Source organism: Myodes glareolus, chromosome 9 (assembly GCF_982192425.1).
Source record: "Myodes glareolus chromosome 9, mMyoGla1.1, whole genome shotgun sequence".
Classification (NCBI taxonomy): domain Eukaryota; kingdom Metazoa; phylum Chordata; class Mammalia; order Rodentia; family Cricetidae; genus Myodes; species Myodes glareolus.
This window is the reverse complement of record NC_142034.1, coordinates 63,383,723-63,401,373: the sequence shown is the minus strand read 5'-3', so window position 1 is coordinate 63,401,373 and position 17,651 is coordinate 63,383,723. Positions and strand designations below refer to the sequence as shown.

At 49.1% G+C, this 17,651-nt stretch overlaps 1 protein-coding gene and 1 long non-coding RNA gene across 3 annotated transcripts in view; one reads left to right on the top strand and one right to left on the bottom strand.

Annotated features, from left to right (window-relative positions):
- Positions 1-2,256: 2,256 nt before the first annotated feature.
- On the bottom strand, positions 2,257-15,190 carry LOC125409279 (uncharacterized). The gene is made up of 3 exons (XR_007234741.3): positions 14,873-15,190; positions 3,862-4,086; positions 2,257-2,389 (listed from the first exon to the last, which is right to left on the bottom strand). It is a non-coding gene; the product is annotated as an uncharacterized LOC125409279 (long non-coding RNA).
- The window catches only part of Map2k3 (mitogen-activated protein kinase kinase 3), a 20,574-nt gene continuing 17,470 nt past the window's right edge, over positions 14,548-17,651 (top strand). The window contains exon 1 of one of the 2 annotated variants that reach the window (XM_048448138.3): positions 14,548-14,617. In XM_048448138.3, coding sequence (XP_048304095.3) covers positions 14,590-14,617 — 28 coding nt within the window. In that variant the 5' untranslated portion in view covers positions 14,548-14,589. Of the gene's footprint in view, positions 14,618-15,368; positions 15,588-17,651 lie in introns of those variants that run through there. The other variant, XM_085695034.2, reaches the window with a different exon arrangement.

Sequence of the window (17,651 nt, the reverse complement as noted above, 5' to 3'; positions counted from 1 at the left end):
TCTGCCTTCTGAGTGCTGGGACTAAAGGTGTGCAGCATCACCACTGGGCCATGGCAACATACTTTTTTAAAAACAATATTTATTTATTTATTTGTTTATTTATTATGCTACAATATTCTGCCTGCATGTCTGCCTGCAGGTCAGAAGAGGGCACCAGACCTCATTACAGATGGTTGTGAGCCACCACGTGATTGCTGGGAACTGAACTCAGGACCTTTGGAAGTGCAGTCAAATGCTCTTAACCGCTGAGCCATCTCTCCAGCCCCTGAATACTTTTTGTTGTTGTTGTTCTTTTCCGATTTCTATTTTTAATTTGGCTCCTTTGGTTGACTTTTTGAGGAGGAGTGGCCAGACCTTCCTTGGAGCACAGGTTGTGACCCCCAAGTTTGATAACAGCAAACAGAGGACACAACCCCAGGGAGGTAGACCTGATGTTGGAATCTGAACGAGCTGAAAACTCCCCTTGTCTTGCACAAGTCACTTGACTTTGTTGGATTCTAGAGTCCAATCACAAAGGAGGAGTCGCCCCAAGAGACCATCTCTCACACCACAGTTGATGTAAAAGCATGAGGATTTTTATTAATTCTATCATGACAGGGTCTTTTCAGCATTTGAGAGGTCAGAAAGACCCTGAATGGCTGGTACAGGCTACTTTTAAAGGAAAAAGCCACAGAAACAAGGTGGGTGTCTGGGGGTTGTTCTTTAACTATTATGATTGGCTTAATTAAAAGGGCTATTACCAATAATTGGCTGGAGAGCAGTTGCCATATCAGGTGAGGTAAGAGGGAACATCTGAGGATCACTTTGCCCCTTACCCAGGAATTGAGTCAAAATACCAGGAACTGAGTCAACACCTAAAGGTTATCTTGCCTCTATTTAATAGAACATTCACAAGGACTTAGGGAGATGATGGAAAGTTCCCAACATTTCAGTACATGCATGTGTAGGTCCTTGGTTCCTGGGATGGGGGCACTACTGCTGAGAGGCCTCAAAATTGGCCTCAGAGTTGTCAGAAATAGCTTTAGAGTTATTTTAGAGTTCTACAACTTGATGTGGGTATCATCATCCAGTCATAGGAGGGAGCTGAAGTTCCACCAGGAGAGGTGCCCACCAGAGGTGAGTACCGGGTCTTGAATGGACTCCTGGGTCTATTTGTCTCTAGTATCCCCAGTTCGTACTCCCAGGGCTTCAGTTTTCCTTCATTTGTGAAATGGGGCTGAGGCATATAAACTTGTCTGGTGTCCAGACATCTTGATGTTGGAGAGTAAGGATTGAACAAGACTGGCTCATCATGTTTCTGGCCTGCTGTGTGGTCTCAAGTCAGTCACAGGCTACCTCTGGGTCTTATTACTCCTTCACCAGGCTCCTGCAGACCTGGCTGTCTGCATTCCCCAGCTCTTGTCCTGGAACTCCCACCCCTCTCTCCTCCTAGGGCACACACCTCGGTTGGGCCTAAGAGACATGGGCATGCCAGGGATGGCAGAGTCCTGTCTGCCTGCTCAGCAACTCACTATTTTTCCAGTGAGCCCCTCACCCCCACTGCACCTCTCAATTCTACAACTATTTTCATTTTCTGATTAGACGCATGGGAGATGCTCATTTTAAAAGCTCATAAAAAAAGTAGGAAAATATTAAGAAGAAAGAAGTCTCTCTTGAATCCACCAGCAAGCCCGATGTGGCCCCATGTCTTTAGAGAGCAGCCTGGCCTTGTCACCCATCGCTTCACTTGATCCGCTCCCACTTGTGCTTTCTGAGCTGCAACTGCATGTCTGGACCAGGGGTGCAGTCCTCTGAGCTGCAACTGTGTGCTCTGGACCACGGATGCAGTCAAAAATGAGGCAAAGTGCCTGCTCACACAGAGACTTTGTCACGAATATTTTTTCCAAAAATGTAATCAAGTCCTATTGATTTTGCTGAGTTTTCTGTTTTTGTTACTTTGGCTTGGTTTTTGAGACAGGCTCTCTATAAAACCCAGGCTGGCCTTAAACTTGCAACCCTGCCTCAGCCCTCGAGTGCTCAGATCATAAGTATGAATTACAATGCCCGACTCATATTTGCTGTTTTACACCCTGCTGTTTTTCCATTTAACAATATACTGTGAGCATCTAACATTTATTTATTTATTTATTGAGTTTCTCTGTGTAGCCTTGGCTGTCCTGGAACTCACTTTGTAGACCGGGCTGACCTTGAACTCACAGAGGTCCATCTGCCTCTGTCCCTTAGGCACTGGGATTAAAGGCATGTGCTACCACACCCGACTTTCAATACCATTTTAATGAGGTCACTGCTATAGTTTAGATTTGAAGTGTCCCCTCCAAGGCCCACAGGCTGGAAGTCAGTCACCAGTTTGACATCATTGGGAGTTGGTGGACCTTTCAGGAGGCAGGGCCTATTAAAAGAAGGTTAAGTCACTGGGATGTGCCCTTGAAGAGGACTGTGAAGCCCTGGCTCTTTCTATTACTTTTTGGCCATGAGATGAGTGACATCCCCACAGTATACTGTCCCAGGCCCCAGATGAGGGGCCTCCACACCCAACCTCTTCTCTTCATATGCCGATTATCCCAGGCATTCTGTCACACCAGCGGAAAGCTGGCTAGCAGAGCAACAAAGTCATATTTCTTTTTTTAAAAAGATTTATTGTTTTTATTTTATGTGTATGAGTATTTTGCCTGCACGTATGTCTGTGTACCATGTCTGAGCCTGTTTGATGTTTGTGGAAGGCAAAAGAGTGCTTTGGATCCTCTTTGGAACATGGTCCAAGAATGGAGTCGTGTGAGACTTCTGAATGCTTGTAAGAAAATTCCAAGAAACCAAGGCAAGACTCTTGTGACTTCAATTTCTTCAAAACCACGGAACTGTTATTGGATTCTGCTTTCACATCCACCATGTGAAGCTTGCCCTTGTGATTGTACACTCTACTCATGAGACTCTTTTTAACCCTCAGAGTGTAAATTGTCGGATGCTCTGAATAAAGCTGACTGCTGTAAGAGACTTTAGTCTGCCTCACTTATTGACCCCACATTCCTCCATCTCAGAATCTCTAGAGCAGTAAACAGATCCCCTGGTACTGGAGTTAAAATGGGTGTGAGCCACCATGTGGTGCTGGGAATCAAACCCAGGCTGTCTGCAAGAACAGCCAGTGCTCTTAATCGCTGAGCCATCTCTCCAGCCCCCACAAAGTCATATTTCAAAAAATAAAACATTGCCATTTCTTATCTGTGAGGCATTGGCACAAATACTCCCTTGTAGACACCATGCCCACAAAGCCAATCTAACTGAGGCAGTACCTCTCAGATGACTTTAGGCTGTGTCAAACTGACAGTCAACGCTAACTATGATAGACCTCATATTTGCATAAAAATCTACCTTATAATAGAGATGATTTGTAATCCCTGGCATAGTGTAAATGTTTCAGAAATAGCTGCTGTGTTGTCCTTTTAGGAAAGAATATCAAGAAAAAAAATCTCTGTACATGCTCAGCACAGATGTCATGTCTTTGTCATGTGTGTGTGTGAGGGGGGTTGGGGCTGGAACCTAGGGCTGTATGGGCACTAACCAGGGCTCTACAACTGAACTACAGCCAGCCCCTGAATGTTTCTGGCCTACGGTTGGCTAGAAACACAAATCTGGAATTTATGTTCATAACAGTTCTGCAAGGTTCAGAACTGAGGAAAACCTCCCTCCCATTTTGTCTGTCATCTGCTTAGCTCTCCCTAAATACACACAATGAAATTTTTTTAAACCTCTTCCTTACATATTCTTCCAGAATGTTATACCCATACGTACAAGTTAGTACAAACCTATATTTGTTCCTCATTTTTCAACTTAACATTTAGTATATAATCATAAAGTGAAACCCACCCCTTAGCAGTCTTTCGTGGAGCTGCCCGAAGCACCACTGCCTTCATGTCCCCATTCTTCCATTGCTGTGAAGTGCTCCATACAACGTGGCCATCAGAGGCTGGCAAGGCTCCAGTCATTCATTTGAACAGGCTCCAATGGACAGCAGCTTGGGTCATGTCTAAATACAGCATCTCACTGGGTCTGGTGGGGCAGGCAGGCCTGTCATCCTAGCGACTTGGGAGGCTGAAGTAAGAGAAACACAAGGCTGGCATCAAATTAAAGAAATTAAAGAGGGCTGGAGATGTGGTTTAGTTAACAGAGCATGTGCACAGCCCACAGGAAAGCCTAGTGGGCTTTATTACAGTATTAAAACAACACATACATAAATAAATACATTTAAACATTATAAAGTAGAACATCTTTGTCTTAACTGTAAATTCTAGGTCACCCCCTAATTCGCACATCTCTGAGTGACTATGTTGCTATGTTTTCTTTTCCTCTCTTGAGAAGGTAGTAGAAACAGCATTGAGTCAGCGCTTCTCATGCTTAGCTTCCCATGTGCTACCTGATCAGCTCTGTTTGCCTACCGCAGAGTTTGGGGTCACGAAAGGAGGGTCATGGCCCGAGAGCCACTGAAGACTTTCCACAGGCCTCTTGGTGGCAGTGGGGACATGACCCCAGAGAGACCAAGTCCAGAATCTGACACCTTGAACAAGCATTGACATCAAGCAGCTGGCCTGTCCCAACATTCCTTGGCAAGAGCAGCATCTAAGGATAGAGAAGGACCTGGGTCCTGGGTAAAGGTGAGGTGCTGCTCAGAGGAGGGCAACATCTGAGGATCCAACAAGAAGAGCCATGTGGTCCTGTGAGGCTGCCAGCCTTGCGTGGGATCTGGTCACTGCTGCTGATTGTCCCATGCAGACTGTTCCAGTTCTTCACTGCCAACAGGAACTGGAAAGCAAGCTTTGGTATGGACTTTTTGTGCGTACACAGTGGCAATAACAACACAGCATGGTCCACATCGTGGCAGCTGAAGGAGGGGCAATGCCTGCTGGTGCCTCAAGCAACAAGGAGGCTATTCATTTGCCACACACACAAACCTTCTTTGGGGGATGTATCTGTTCAAATCCTTCATGTGGTTTCATTGCCTGGATACACGTTCTCACTCTCCAGTTGTAGGAGGTTTTTCACTTATTCTTCTTTTTCAATAATTTTTATTTTATGTGCATTGGTGTTTTGCTTGCATGTACTCCAGATCTTGGAATTACAGACAGAACTGCCATGTGGGTGCTGGGAATTGAACCTGGGTTCTCCAGAAGAGCAGCCAATGCTCTTAACCACTGAACCATCTCTCTAGCCCCATTTTTTTTTCACATATTCTAATACAAGTCCTGCATTTGAAATGTTTTGTGAAGACTTTTTTTCTCAGCTTGCTTTGAATATTAAACAAGGCCATTAGCACTTACTTAGTAAGTGGGTGCTGTTATCACAGTCAATATTGCCACAATTAGTTCATTGCTCCATTAAGACACTGTGGCTAGGGGCATGAGCCCTCAGCTTGGAGCTGCCAGAGGCATCTGCCCATCAGTTCTTCTTGGCGCCCCCCCCCCCCCAAACCTGTCACTCATGTTCCTCTAGCTAGACCTTCTTGAGGAAGCCAACAGCCTCCAGTGGAGCCTAAGGCCGTGGTTGTTTATGATATTCATTTATCAAAACCTGTCAGCTGGCCCAGGCTGATGGCTGGAGCTGTTCATGGGAGGAAAGGGAGGTCCTGAAACATTGCCCTCCCCATCCTCCCGCTCTGCCTGAGACATAAAGTCACAGTCTTCTCCAACTTTTAGCCCACACTGGCAGCCTGCCTTTGCTGGGTGCCCGAAGATAGGTCTTCTCATCAGAGCCCTGTCTTGCTCATTTCTGATTCCTGTTTGCTACAGGAGATCACTGAGGCTAAAATGTGGCGATACAAATTCCTAAAGCCCAGGGTACGGGACCAAGGTCTGCTCCAGGCACTATCACTGGTGGCATCATTCTCATTACTCCCACCCCTACATACTCCAGCCTAGCCATATAGAGACCCACTTTGGGTGAACACAACTGCAGGACGCCTGGCAGGCACCACACAGCAGACTCTTCCAGAACCATCACATACCAGGGAAGTTCCTGTCCTTGTGATTCTTCTGTCTGACAGACTAAAAGGTGGAGGGCTAGAGACCCAGAGCTTGACTGCTGGTTCATATGGGACCTGCCACGTACAACCCACAGTCTCAGAGGTGCCAGGCAGGGTATGGGTGCATATTTAGTCGTCATCACAACTGTCCCCAAGTCCCCAAGCCTCCATGACAGCCCCTATTATCAGTGCTGTATGCTGTCCTCCCCTATCCAAATCTCCCAGGATGGGTGCTTGTGTGGAGGGCAGTTTGACCTGATCTGTCTCTGTTCTGATGCAAAGGAGCTTTGCCCTAACCAGCCCCTTTCCAGGGTTGTCTTCCTGGGATGCACTCCCATGTTGTGAGGAGGGAATGTCTGCACAAGGACAGTCACTGTCACTGCAAGTTACTGGAGCCACCCAGATGCTGGCTAAACACACCACAGAGAGCTATCTACTACAATGTTAACAGTGGGGCCCCTGGGATTCTTGCCCCAGTTGCTGGATGTTCAGATGATGGGGCCTTTGGATAAATCCCAGTGGTACTTTGGACTTTGGGGGATAGAATAGACCCACCCTATTATACTAGCTGTTTTTGCTTGTTTTCTTTGAGACAGGGTCTCCCTGTATAGAACAGGCTGGCCTTAAACTCAAACTCACAGAGGTCTGCCTGCCTCTGTCTCCTGAATGCTGGCATTAGGAGTGTGCACAGCCATGCCTGGCTCTACCAGCTGTTTTGTGTTACCAAATGTAGTCTGTTTTGTACCAGGAAAGAGCATAAGCTAGGCAGTGACTTGAGAAACTCTCCCTCCTCATCATTTTTCCTTAACTAACAGACAGACGCCTGCTGTGACCTGTCAGAGACCGAAGCTGTTGGGGCAGCACTGGTTTAGAACCTGGTTTGGGTCAAACCCTAGCCTACAGTTCACCCTGCACAATAAAATAAGGGCAACACTATAATCAGGAACCATTTGCTTTGATCCCATCTTCTTCCTCCATATCCAATAGATACCATTTGAGTCTGGGGTTTTGAATCACTGAAAGAGATCTTTAAAGTCCCTTTTGGGTCCAACCTGCCTTTGAAGATCTTGGGTTGGTGATCCAGGAAGGCCACGTGGAAGGGATAGATTTGAGCTATACAGAATAGGCAGACTTAATTCATGTTTCATATATTTATGTTAAAGTACTATTAACATTATTTATATTAATCAGTTATGTTGATATTTAAATCCCAACTACCTGAAATATTCTGAAAATATTACATATTTCTTGCAGAAACAGCTGATGGATAAAGCTGAAAGAGAAATCACCAGGATGTGGTTTAGGGCTGGTTGGTGCTACAATGTGAGACTTTGTCTTTAAATGAAAGGAAAAACAAAAGGTAGGGAGCTATTAAGGAAGATAGCCAATGCTGACCTCTGACCTCCACATGTGTGTGCACATGCATGCATGCACACATGCACACACATAGACACAACTGTTGCGGCTGAGCTGCAACCTTTTTCTGTTTCTACCAGGCAGCCTCACCTTCCACAGCCTGTGGCCAGCTCCTCTGGCTTTAGTGGAGAAGACACTAGCTGGTGAAAGAGAGAGACGGATCATCCGCCAAAGAACTTCTGGCTAGTCGGTGAGGTGGAACACGCCTTTCTTGGGAGGTAGATTCAAGCCCAGTCAGGTCAATGCACTGAGCTCCAGGGCAGCCAGGACTCTGTAGAGAGACCTTTTCTTAAAAAAAAAAATGACTTCGGGCTGGAGAGATGGCTCAGCGGTTAAGAGCATTGCCTGTTCTTCCAAAGGTCCTGAGTTCAATTCCCAGCAACCACATGGTGGTTCACAACCCTCTGTAATGAGGCCTGGTGCTCTCTTCTGGACTGAAGAAAGAATACTGTATACATAATAAGCAAATAAATAAATATTTTAAAAAAATGACTTCATGGGTATAACTTTTGTCAGCTATCAACTCTCCAGCCTCTGAAGGATCCCTCCCTGCCTCCCTGTTATCACAGTGGCCCTTCTGCTCCTGGTATCAGCCCCTCCCTGGAGGTGTGGCTCTACCTAGAGGGGTAGTGACAGCATTTGTTCCTAAAACCTGTCAGTTCTTAGCTCTCAAAATTCTCAAAATAACAAACTCAGACTTTGGACAGCCCTCAGTACCTCAGTACAACAGATAAACAGTGTAAATCAGGAGGGCAAGGTGGGTGCTGCTCTCAGTATACCTAAGTCCTCTTAGCTACTCAGCTGATGAATGTCTCCACTCATCTGAGCCCTGTGTCCAGGAGAGAAAATTCATTTCCATAGAGACTTCCACCAGCCCCCAATCCAGAGGAGTTCTTCTCTCAGAACCATATGCATCCAAAGGCCAAACATGAGAACACGCTTCTTCCCTGACACAAGAAAGAACAACCCCGCCCTGTTGCCTGAGACCTGGATCCCAGGCAAGAGGAAGGCCCAGGGCTGGTGCACTGGGCAAAGAGATGGGGGTTTCAAGGTCTCCTCTCAGCAGAGGCAGTAGAAGATGCTTAGAGAAACCCCAGGAACTGATGTCACTTCTCCTTTAGTGCTTGCCTGGGTCATCGGGTACTCACTCCCAAGACAGATCTGTGACTTGACCTTGGGGTGTGTTTAGCTAGCTCTCTGACTTTGATATCCCTGTGAGACCCATCCCCCCAAGACCTCCAAGGCCTGGCTAGCAAGGCTGACTCTCTATGATTTAGGTCCAAGGTCATGTTCCCAGTTAAAGTTGAGGGGTGTAACTGGGAACCCTTTGGGCAGCTCCTTCTGACCGCCTGGCTCAGATTCCTCTTAGAAGGATGCTCTGCTGGGGAGGCTGGGTACCAGGGATACAGTGTTTCCTAACCTACTTTGGTACTGGGATGCAACCAGTGATATGCTTGGGATGGCCACCTGGCTAGAGGTGTGACTAGGTGGTTACAGCTAGTCACCTTGGCTCAAAGTGCAGAGCCCAAAGTAGTGATGGCATCTTCACCCATGCGGCTTTGCTGAGAAGCTTGTGGCTCTTCTGTTAAAGTTGCTTCTTAGTGTTAGTATACTTGAAGCTATATTTGTGCTAGATTTTATGTTCACTTGATACAAGCCAGAGTCATTTGTGAGAGAACCTCTGTTGAGAAAATGCTCCCATAAGATCAGGCTGTAGGGGGGCTGGAGAGATGGCTCAGCGGTTAAGAGCATTGCCTGTTCTTCCAATGGTCCTGAGTTCAATTCCCAGCAACCACATGGTGGCTCACAACCATCTATAATGAGGTCTGGTGCCCTCTTCTGGCCTTCAGGCATACACACAGACAGAATATTGTATACATAATAAATAAATAAATATTTTTTTTTTTAAAAAAAGATCAGGCTGTAGGCAGTTAAATCTATAGGGCCTTTTTAAAATTAGTGACTGATGGAGGAGGGCCCAACCTACTGTGAGTGGTGCCATCCCTGGGCTGGCGGTTCTGGGTCCTATATGAAATTAGGCTGAACAAGACAGTAAGCAACATTCCTCCATGGCCTCTGCATTAGCTTCTGCCTCCAGCTTCCTGCCCTGACTTTCTTCAGTAATGAACAGTGATGTGGAAGTGTAAGCCGCATAAACCTTCTCCTCCCTAACTTTGCTTTGGTCATGGTGTTTCATCACAGCAACAGTGACTCCAACTAAGACAATATTATAAGCATTTTTCCTGTGTTCATTTTTTTTTCTAGACAGAGCTTTTCTGTGTAGCCCTGGCTGTCCTGGAACTCACTCTGTAGGCCAGGCTGGCCTCAAACTCACAGAGATTCCCCTGCCTCTGCCTTGAGCGTGGGGATAAAGGTGCGTACCCCACCCCCAAGCCTGATACTCACTTTGTAAATGAAAAAGCACTGGGTTGGGCAACAATGCTCCCTGAGTAGCAGCAGATGGGCTTTCCCTTGATGCCCTGAGCAAAAGGACTGCTAGTCTAACAGCCAAGCAGGCTACCCTATGCCAGTACCAGCCATCTTGAATGCTTCACAGACACCCAGACCAAACTATATAGAGAGCATGGGTAACTGCCTTGGCTCCTGAAGGTGCGGCCATATTCAGGGATGTTTGGAACAGTCTGTGTCAGACCTCCCCTTATTATAATATATTATATTATTTTTATTTTATATGCATTTGTATCCCCTGGAACTGGAGTCACAGACAGTTGTGAACTGCCATATGGGTGCTAGGAATCGAACCCTGGTCTAGTGCTCTTAAGTGCTGAGCCATCTCTCCAGCCTCATCCAGACCCTTTTGTTTGGAGACAGGATCTCTAGCTCAGAATGACCTCATACGATCTTGAATTTCAGCTCTTCCTTGCCTCCATCTCCTAAACACTGGGATTAAAGGCCTGTGCCACCATCCCTCGTGCTGGGGACCGAACCTAGGGCTTCCTGCATGACGGACAAGCGTTCTACTGAACTACAACTACAAGTTGAACTACAATTTGAACTACAAGTTGAACTACAAGTCTCTGTACAGACTGCAATCCTTAGTGCTGCGGAGCACTCTATGATTCTTCAGTCATTCTCACTCTGGCCAGAAGGGGCGCAATGCCCTCGGTTTTCTCCTGGGGGGGGGGGACTGCGGAGGCTGGTAAGATTGGTCCAAACAAACGGCCCTGATTGGCTCAACTACGGGCAGGCTGCTTAGGCTCTCCAGACAAGTCTCCTGTGCAACCACCATCCCTGGCGTTAAAATCGGACCCAAGAAAAGGTTTCTTTCACGTGATCTTTCTAGCCTTGCTTTCAGTAGTGTGGGCTGAGCTGGTTGTTACCTAAAGAGATAAGAAGCAGGGACAGTAGCAAGCGGTGATTACCACACCAGAAGTCAGCGGAAGAGCGGCAACAAGAGGTAGCAGAACAGCAGTGGCAGTAACAGCTGAGTAGGTGGCGAGCTAAACTGTGAAAGCAACAAGGCAGCTGACTATCACCGAAAAAACAGTGGCAGTCCTGGTGATGATCCCAGTGGGGGTGGCAGTGGCCCTATGAGAAGGCCTTCTAGGTGTTCTGACCTCCCCCTCGCCAGCTGCCACAACTTCCCAGCAGCGGCTAAGTAGTGGAAGGAGTCAAGCGCCTTGGGGATGGCTGAGGGGCCTGGCAGAAGCAATAATGCCCGTGGATGGGAAAGAAAGCCCCATTCACGCACTAGAGAGGCTAAAGCATGAAGATCAGGAGTTCAAGGCTAGCCTGGCCTACATCTTGAGATGTTATCTCCCAAGACACAGACAGACAGATAGACACAGATACACACACACACACACACACACACACACACACACACACACACACACGAAGCACATGTGCACTTGGAGCAGAGACAAATGATTCACTCCAGGTTACTCTGCTGCGTTGTGGCTTAGGCTAGAGGACAGCCCTGTGCAGGTGGATCCTGTGATTGCCCACGTGGTAATGTTGATGCAGGACTAATATACTTCTTCCTCTCTTTTCTTGGCTGTGTGACTGTGGACAAGTCACTGGTCTCTGTTTTTGATGCTTCTCACCAAATCGTGGCAATAAGATCATCCTGGCAGTCCTGGGTTCCAGACAGCAGGACAAACAAGCACTCTGGTAAAAAGCCCCTATATGATACTTTGAGCCAACCTCCATCATTTGGGTTAGGAACTGGTTTCCTCCCTCCCAGTCATGAGACCTGGGCAAGATGCTTGGGTCTTAGTTCCCTCATCTGGAAGGAGAATTTCCAACTATGCCAGCTTTACCAAGGTGTGAACTTATGAGGCCTGCCATGGGATGAGTGTCAATAAATGCTTGTGTTTTGTGTCCTAAGAAGGAAGGGCCATGTTGGATACTTCTCAGCCTGGAACTCTTCCCTGCTGCAGCCAGAGGGCTCCACACTACCCTGCAAGGACCTGGGTAGTTCAGATCCAAGGGCAAAGAGCTACTATCTGTCTAGAAAGCCAAGGAAGAAACTCAGGGAAACCTGTGCAGCTCAGAAGAGCACTGTGAAACATTTTAATGAGAGCATAGGCAGAAAAAAGCAGGGGAAAGTGTCAAGATCTGCCAGATGGGAGTTCAACAATAGCCTGCCTCTGTAGTAGTTGTGTGTGTGTGTGTATATGTGTGTGTGTTCAGGCCTTCATCCTCTGCTTTCTATTGTGCTCTGTGTCCATGAAAAGGCACACCTCCTTGGAAGGGGTGTGCTCCAAGTATCCAGTGAGTGCCTGCTATGCACTGTGGAGGCCAGTAGCCAAGTATGCCTACTCACAGCTTGCCTCATAAGGAGTCCGCATGAGGGACGGACACACACTAGGGCTGTGAAAATGGCACTTGCTGTTGTACCGGAAGCATCATGTCACGTGGATGAGTTCATTATTTCAAAATGATGGCCATTTAAATATAGCAGGTAAAAAAGAAAAAAATAAAACATTTGGCAGGTATGTCTTGTGGGATATTTGTACACTGTGTGAAGATGCATTGTTGTGGTTGGTGTAATAAAGCTAGGCAGGAGAGGACAGATAGGATTTCCGGGGATAGAGAGGAAGAGGAATTTAGGCACAAGAGTTTTGCCAGTAGACTCGGAGAAGTGACAAGTCATACAGAGGAAAGGTAAAGGCCATGCAGCAAAATGTAGATTAATAGGAACAGGTTAATTTGAGTCATAGGAGCCTAAGCTCAGGGCCAAGCTTTCATACTGAGTAGTAAGTTTCTGTGTCATTATTTTCAGGCTGATGGTCCTGACGAGGAAGTACTACTACAGAAATCTCCCCTGCGGTTTTTCACATGGCAGAAGAAGTGCAGGAACGGCAGAAGTGCGGGAAGCTTCAGATGAAGGCAGTGAGGGGCATTCCTGACTGAGGGAACAGCCTTTGCAAAGACAGGATCAAAAAGGAAAGCTTAGTCTGGAAGTATCTAGAGATGTCAACAGGGCCAGAGTGTTGGAAATTCCCTACCTAGGGAACCAGGAAGTGTCTGGAGCTTGGCCAGCCCTGTTTCTGAAAGCTTCCTCTGAAGCACTGGGAAGACTCTGCAGCAGCCAGCACAGAAGTGAGACGGCTGGATGGTTTATTCTGTGCAGGGCCCCCACAGAGCACAGCCACACTAGGTCTGGTCACCAGAAGGAACCCACCCCAGGTCAGCAAGCCCTGGAGGCATTGCAGGCGGCAGGAACTGAACACACAAACAGAGCTGCGCGTGACTGCTGCTTCCGTGCAGCCATGTTACATGCATACAAACACTTGTGCACCTCACGAGTATCCAGGTGTGCTGGGGGTGTATGATCAGCACATGGGGATGACATGTAACAGCATGTGGAAGGGCTGCGGCTAAGGGCGAAGAGGGCCTCTCACCTCTGACTAAACCCGGTGACATAACCGCCCTGGGGCTTTTGCACTACTATTCCCTCTGTTGGGAATGATTACCCTTTCTCTTGCCTCCTCAAGCCTCTGCTTCCATCCCACCTATAGGGAGGCTTTTTCTGACTGTCCTCATTAAAACAACACCATCACCTCTCTACATACTTGTCTTGTTTCTGTTTTTTTTTGACAGTGTTTGTCAATCTGAGACATCCTATCAAATTAACTTAGGCCAGAAGTCCATTTCTTCCTGAGAGCAGAGTTATACCTGTTTTGTTCAGTGTTGACCCCTACAACGTTAGTTAGGCACACAGTAAGTGCTCAGTGAATGAGATTCACTGAGGGTTGGGTTTGGACCACCCTCTTTCTACAGCTATCACTCCCAGTCCTACCTACCTCAAGCTACATGCTAACACAGGCTGAACCCTTCCTACCCTAAGCCTCGGTTTCCCTGAGTTTGCAGAGGGGTCTGCTCCCTTAGGAGCTAGAGTAAAAGACTGGGGGCTGGCTCCAATGCTCTGGTCAGTTTCTGGGTGGCCATGTACTTCCTTTAGCAACCGGAGGGCAATGGATGCTGTTGCCAGAGGTGGTCTGAAAGAAAAAGCCTCGTGGCCTTCTGTCATGCCCCTTACCCCAGCAGCTGACTGGCTTGTAGGTGCAGCCTAGCTTCACGAGCAGCTCCCCACTGCCTGAACTGGCTTCTTTGTTCTTCCAAGAAGGGTCTCTTATCTCTCTGTCTGGCTACTGGTCCATGAAGGTCACCTTCCTTGACCCCACCCAGGTGAGGTAGGGCCTCCTCTTAGGACTTTTGAATCTATTTATAGCATCCCACATGGAGTTTGTGATTCCTGGGCTGTTTGTCAAGTTCTCTGACTAACCCATTAAACTCCTCCTGTTTGAGGACTTGGTCTGAGTCACCCTGGTGTCTGGGAGGCTGGCACGGGACTAGAATCACTTTACCCGTGTCTGTGGCATGCTTTCCTACTTCCTTTGTTCATTCCTCAAATAGTTCTTAGGTACCTACTATGTGCGTGGCTCTGGGCTAAGCCTTGGGATACGACGGGATGAGACAGTCAGGATTCCTAATGGGGAGGGGCAGGTAGCAACCAAGTATGCAAGCAAGGCACTGATGGCCTGAGTGCTGGCCAGAGAGCTAAGACTCACTCGGGCTCTGACAGACTCCTTGACCTTGTGCTTCTTGCCCTCACTACGCCTGGCTTTCCATCAGATCCCAGAGACTCCTGGCTAGTGTGAGGACAGAGGCTCAGCGACCGACCGACGGCTGAGATGGAACCCCACTCAAGGCTGGCTAAAGGTATTTCAATGTTTGGAATGACACCTTATTATCTGAGACTACCCCAACCCTCGGAGTAGAGCGGCCATAATGCTATAATGCTACAACCCAAACAGTTACTTTGTCATTAGGCACCACCAGGTTAGCCACTGAATCCCCGCGCTCCCTAAGTGCCGGCGTGTCAGGTGCTCGTGGCTGCCGCCACCACTCGGGCTTAAACGCGTGTAGGCTCAGCAAGGCGCAGTAAACTATTTCCCACAGTCGGTCAGCACTCACCTGGCACGCGCCGCCGTGGGATCTCGTTTTCCCTCGCTGCCCTAGGAGGCAGGCTTGAGGTCGCTGCTCTCTACAGGGGAGCACATGGAAGCTCACCCTCGGAACGGTGCAGTCACTTAGGAGTCCAGTCTCACTGAAGAAGCACTTTTAACCCCACCAACTGCATCAGCCCGGCCCGGCCACCCTAGGGAGCTTCAGATTTTCCAGATTACGACCCGCACACGCGGCGCCGTAGGGGGGCACAGGTTGGGGCACCCAGGACCACGCTAGTACAATCCTGCGAGTGGGTAGGGCTGTCATCTTGATAGGCAAGAGGGCGGAGCCGGGCTGGACTAGGGGGAAAGCAGGGTTGGATTCCGGCTCCTGGAAGGTGGGACTTGTGCGTGACAGTCCGGTCGGTGTCTGATAGGCAAGGGCCTTTTCAGGCGGGCCAATCAGCGCGAGGGGCGGGGTCTGCGTGGCGCCGTCGGCCGGCGTCCGGCGCTGCCCAGTGTGGCTGTGGCGCCGCCCGCCTCGGACGCCTGCTGCAGTCTCCTCTCTGCTCTCCGTCGCCTGTCGTCCGCCGCCCGCCGCCCGCCGCCCGCCGCCAGCAGTCATGAGCGCGCCCGGCCCCGGTGTAGTCTGCTGTCCTCTAGATTAGTGCTCTCCGCTGCGACCGTCCACAGTATGGAGTCGCCCGCCGCGAGCCCGCCGGCCAGCTTGCCTCAAACCAAAGGTAGGCGCTCCCGCCCTACCGCGCGGCCGAGCCATACTCAGTTCGAGCCAGTCCGGGACACTGGACTCTCTTCCGAGTCGGGCATGGGCACCGGCACTCCAGCCCAGGGCTGAGTCCAGCCCAAACCCGGGACCTCACGGGACCTCATTGGAATCCGGATCTAAGGCCGTGGGACTACACCCAGGCAGGACCTCATTCTCTACCCCGCTCCAAGTCTGGAGCCTCCACAGTGAGCTCCTTGTTTAGGCTTCCGGGCTGCATGCATCCTGGACCCAACCGGGATTTCACTGATCCCTGCTAGAGGGTCCTTGGGCTGCACCAGCTCCTCAGGCCAGGCTCCTGGATTGTGTCCAGGCTGGAATTTACTCTCCTCTGGACCCCAGGGCTGTGTTCTCAATGCCGGAAACCTGCCTAGTCCAGAACTCAGAACTCTTCCTCTCCTCCAACTCCATCCTTGTGAGTCTTCCTTGGCCCATGCCTTTCTGGCCTGCACACTGGCCGCCTGCGCTCCTCCCTGGGGCTGTCTCTGTAGAACTTCCTGGCGTCTCCGCCTCGCAGCTCAGCCCATGCTACCTGCTGCTCCTTGACTCAGTTGCAGTCTTCTGACTGCGCTTTTAGGAGCCGACCTCCTCCTGCACTTAGTGCTTCTTGGTTGGCTGCCTTCATTGCTGCTCTTTGGTACTTGGGTTAGCTGCTGAGCCGGGGGCTAACTGTACAAGTCTGGGACTTGTCTTCTCCAAGTAACTAACTGGCTTTCCTGGAAATTTCTGTGAGGTGGCAGTGGTGTTGCGTGGGTTGCAGCGGCAGCAGCAGCAGCATTTGTCATGGGAAGTGAGGGGGACCAGACTTGGAAGGCAATGAGTGCTTTTTTATTTTTCCAGGAAGAGAGCAAGATTTTTTTTTTTTTTTGACTTGTCAGATACTAAGTACGTTGGGCTACAGAAAAGAGAGTTCCAAACTGCACCTACAGCTGTGAATGGGTTGACCCTCAGCATTCTGAACCTGGCCAGTCTCGTGCCATGTCTGGGCCTTATTAATGAACCGGATATCAGGGGTGTGAGGTGAGATTGAATGGAGAATGGATTGAAGCAAGCATGGGCAAGATGATCAGAAGCCCAGCCCAGCCCAGCACATAGTAGGCACAAGGGGAAAAAGTTGCTGCATATCCTTGGCTGTTCCCAGCTTTTCTTGTTGGAAAGAGTTAGCCCTGTGGGGTCAGGGCCCCGCTTTGGATTGCAACTGCGGAGTGCAGATGACAGGAATGGCGGGCACTTAGAGGGTGATTGGGCAGTGGTAGCCTTCTCTCCTTCTGACCTAGGAAACCTCGACCTTAGAAGTCCTGGTGCTGGGCAGGCTGTCCTGGGCAGGCAGGGGCCTTTTCAGTCCCCTGCAGCTGGCTTCCATGGCTGTGCAGGAGCCCAGTGGGCGGGGTAATTGCATCTTACATAAGTGGGAGGCCAGATCCCTGACCATTGCCCAACTTCTGTGAGTAACTAGGGAGGCACTTGTTGGGGGAGGAGGCTGGGGAGGGACTTGCTGTGCAGACCTCGTGGAACTTGAGAACCAGGAAATTAGATGCTGCTCCACTCAGGAAGGGTTTGGAAGCAGTATTTGTTTTGGAGGCATTTCAGCTCTTCCAGGCAAGAGATGCCCCCTCAAAATAAAGGTTGCAGTTGTAGGTTACGAGGGAGAGAGATTGTGGGTGACATGCAAAGCACTGATTGGAGGTACTGTTGACCCTCATGTGCTGGGTGACTTGAGTCCTGGCACTGGACTCTCTGGGCCTTCTTTTCTGAGAGGGCCAGTATAAATTTGCAGATTGTAGGTTAGATAACATGATATTGGGTGGGCTGGGTGGAGGTCAGACTCCCTCCAATGCCCAAGATCCCTGTAGTCTTTTAGCGGTCTGGAGACATCTGTGGTGGCAGAATGACAATATCCATGCACCAAAACTCTCGAGTTGTCACTTACCAGGCTTTTTGCCACATGCTATACATTGTCTTGTTTATTCCCCATAGCCCCATTTGCCCATTAACAGAGGCTCAGGGACACTAACCATTTACA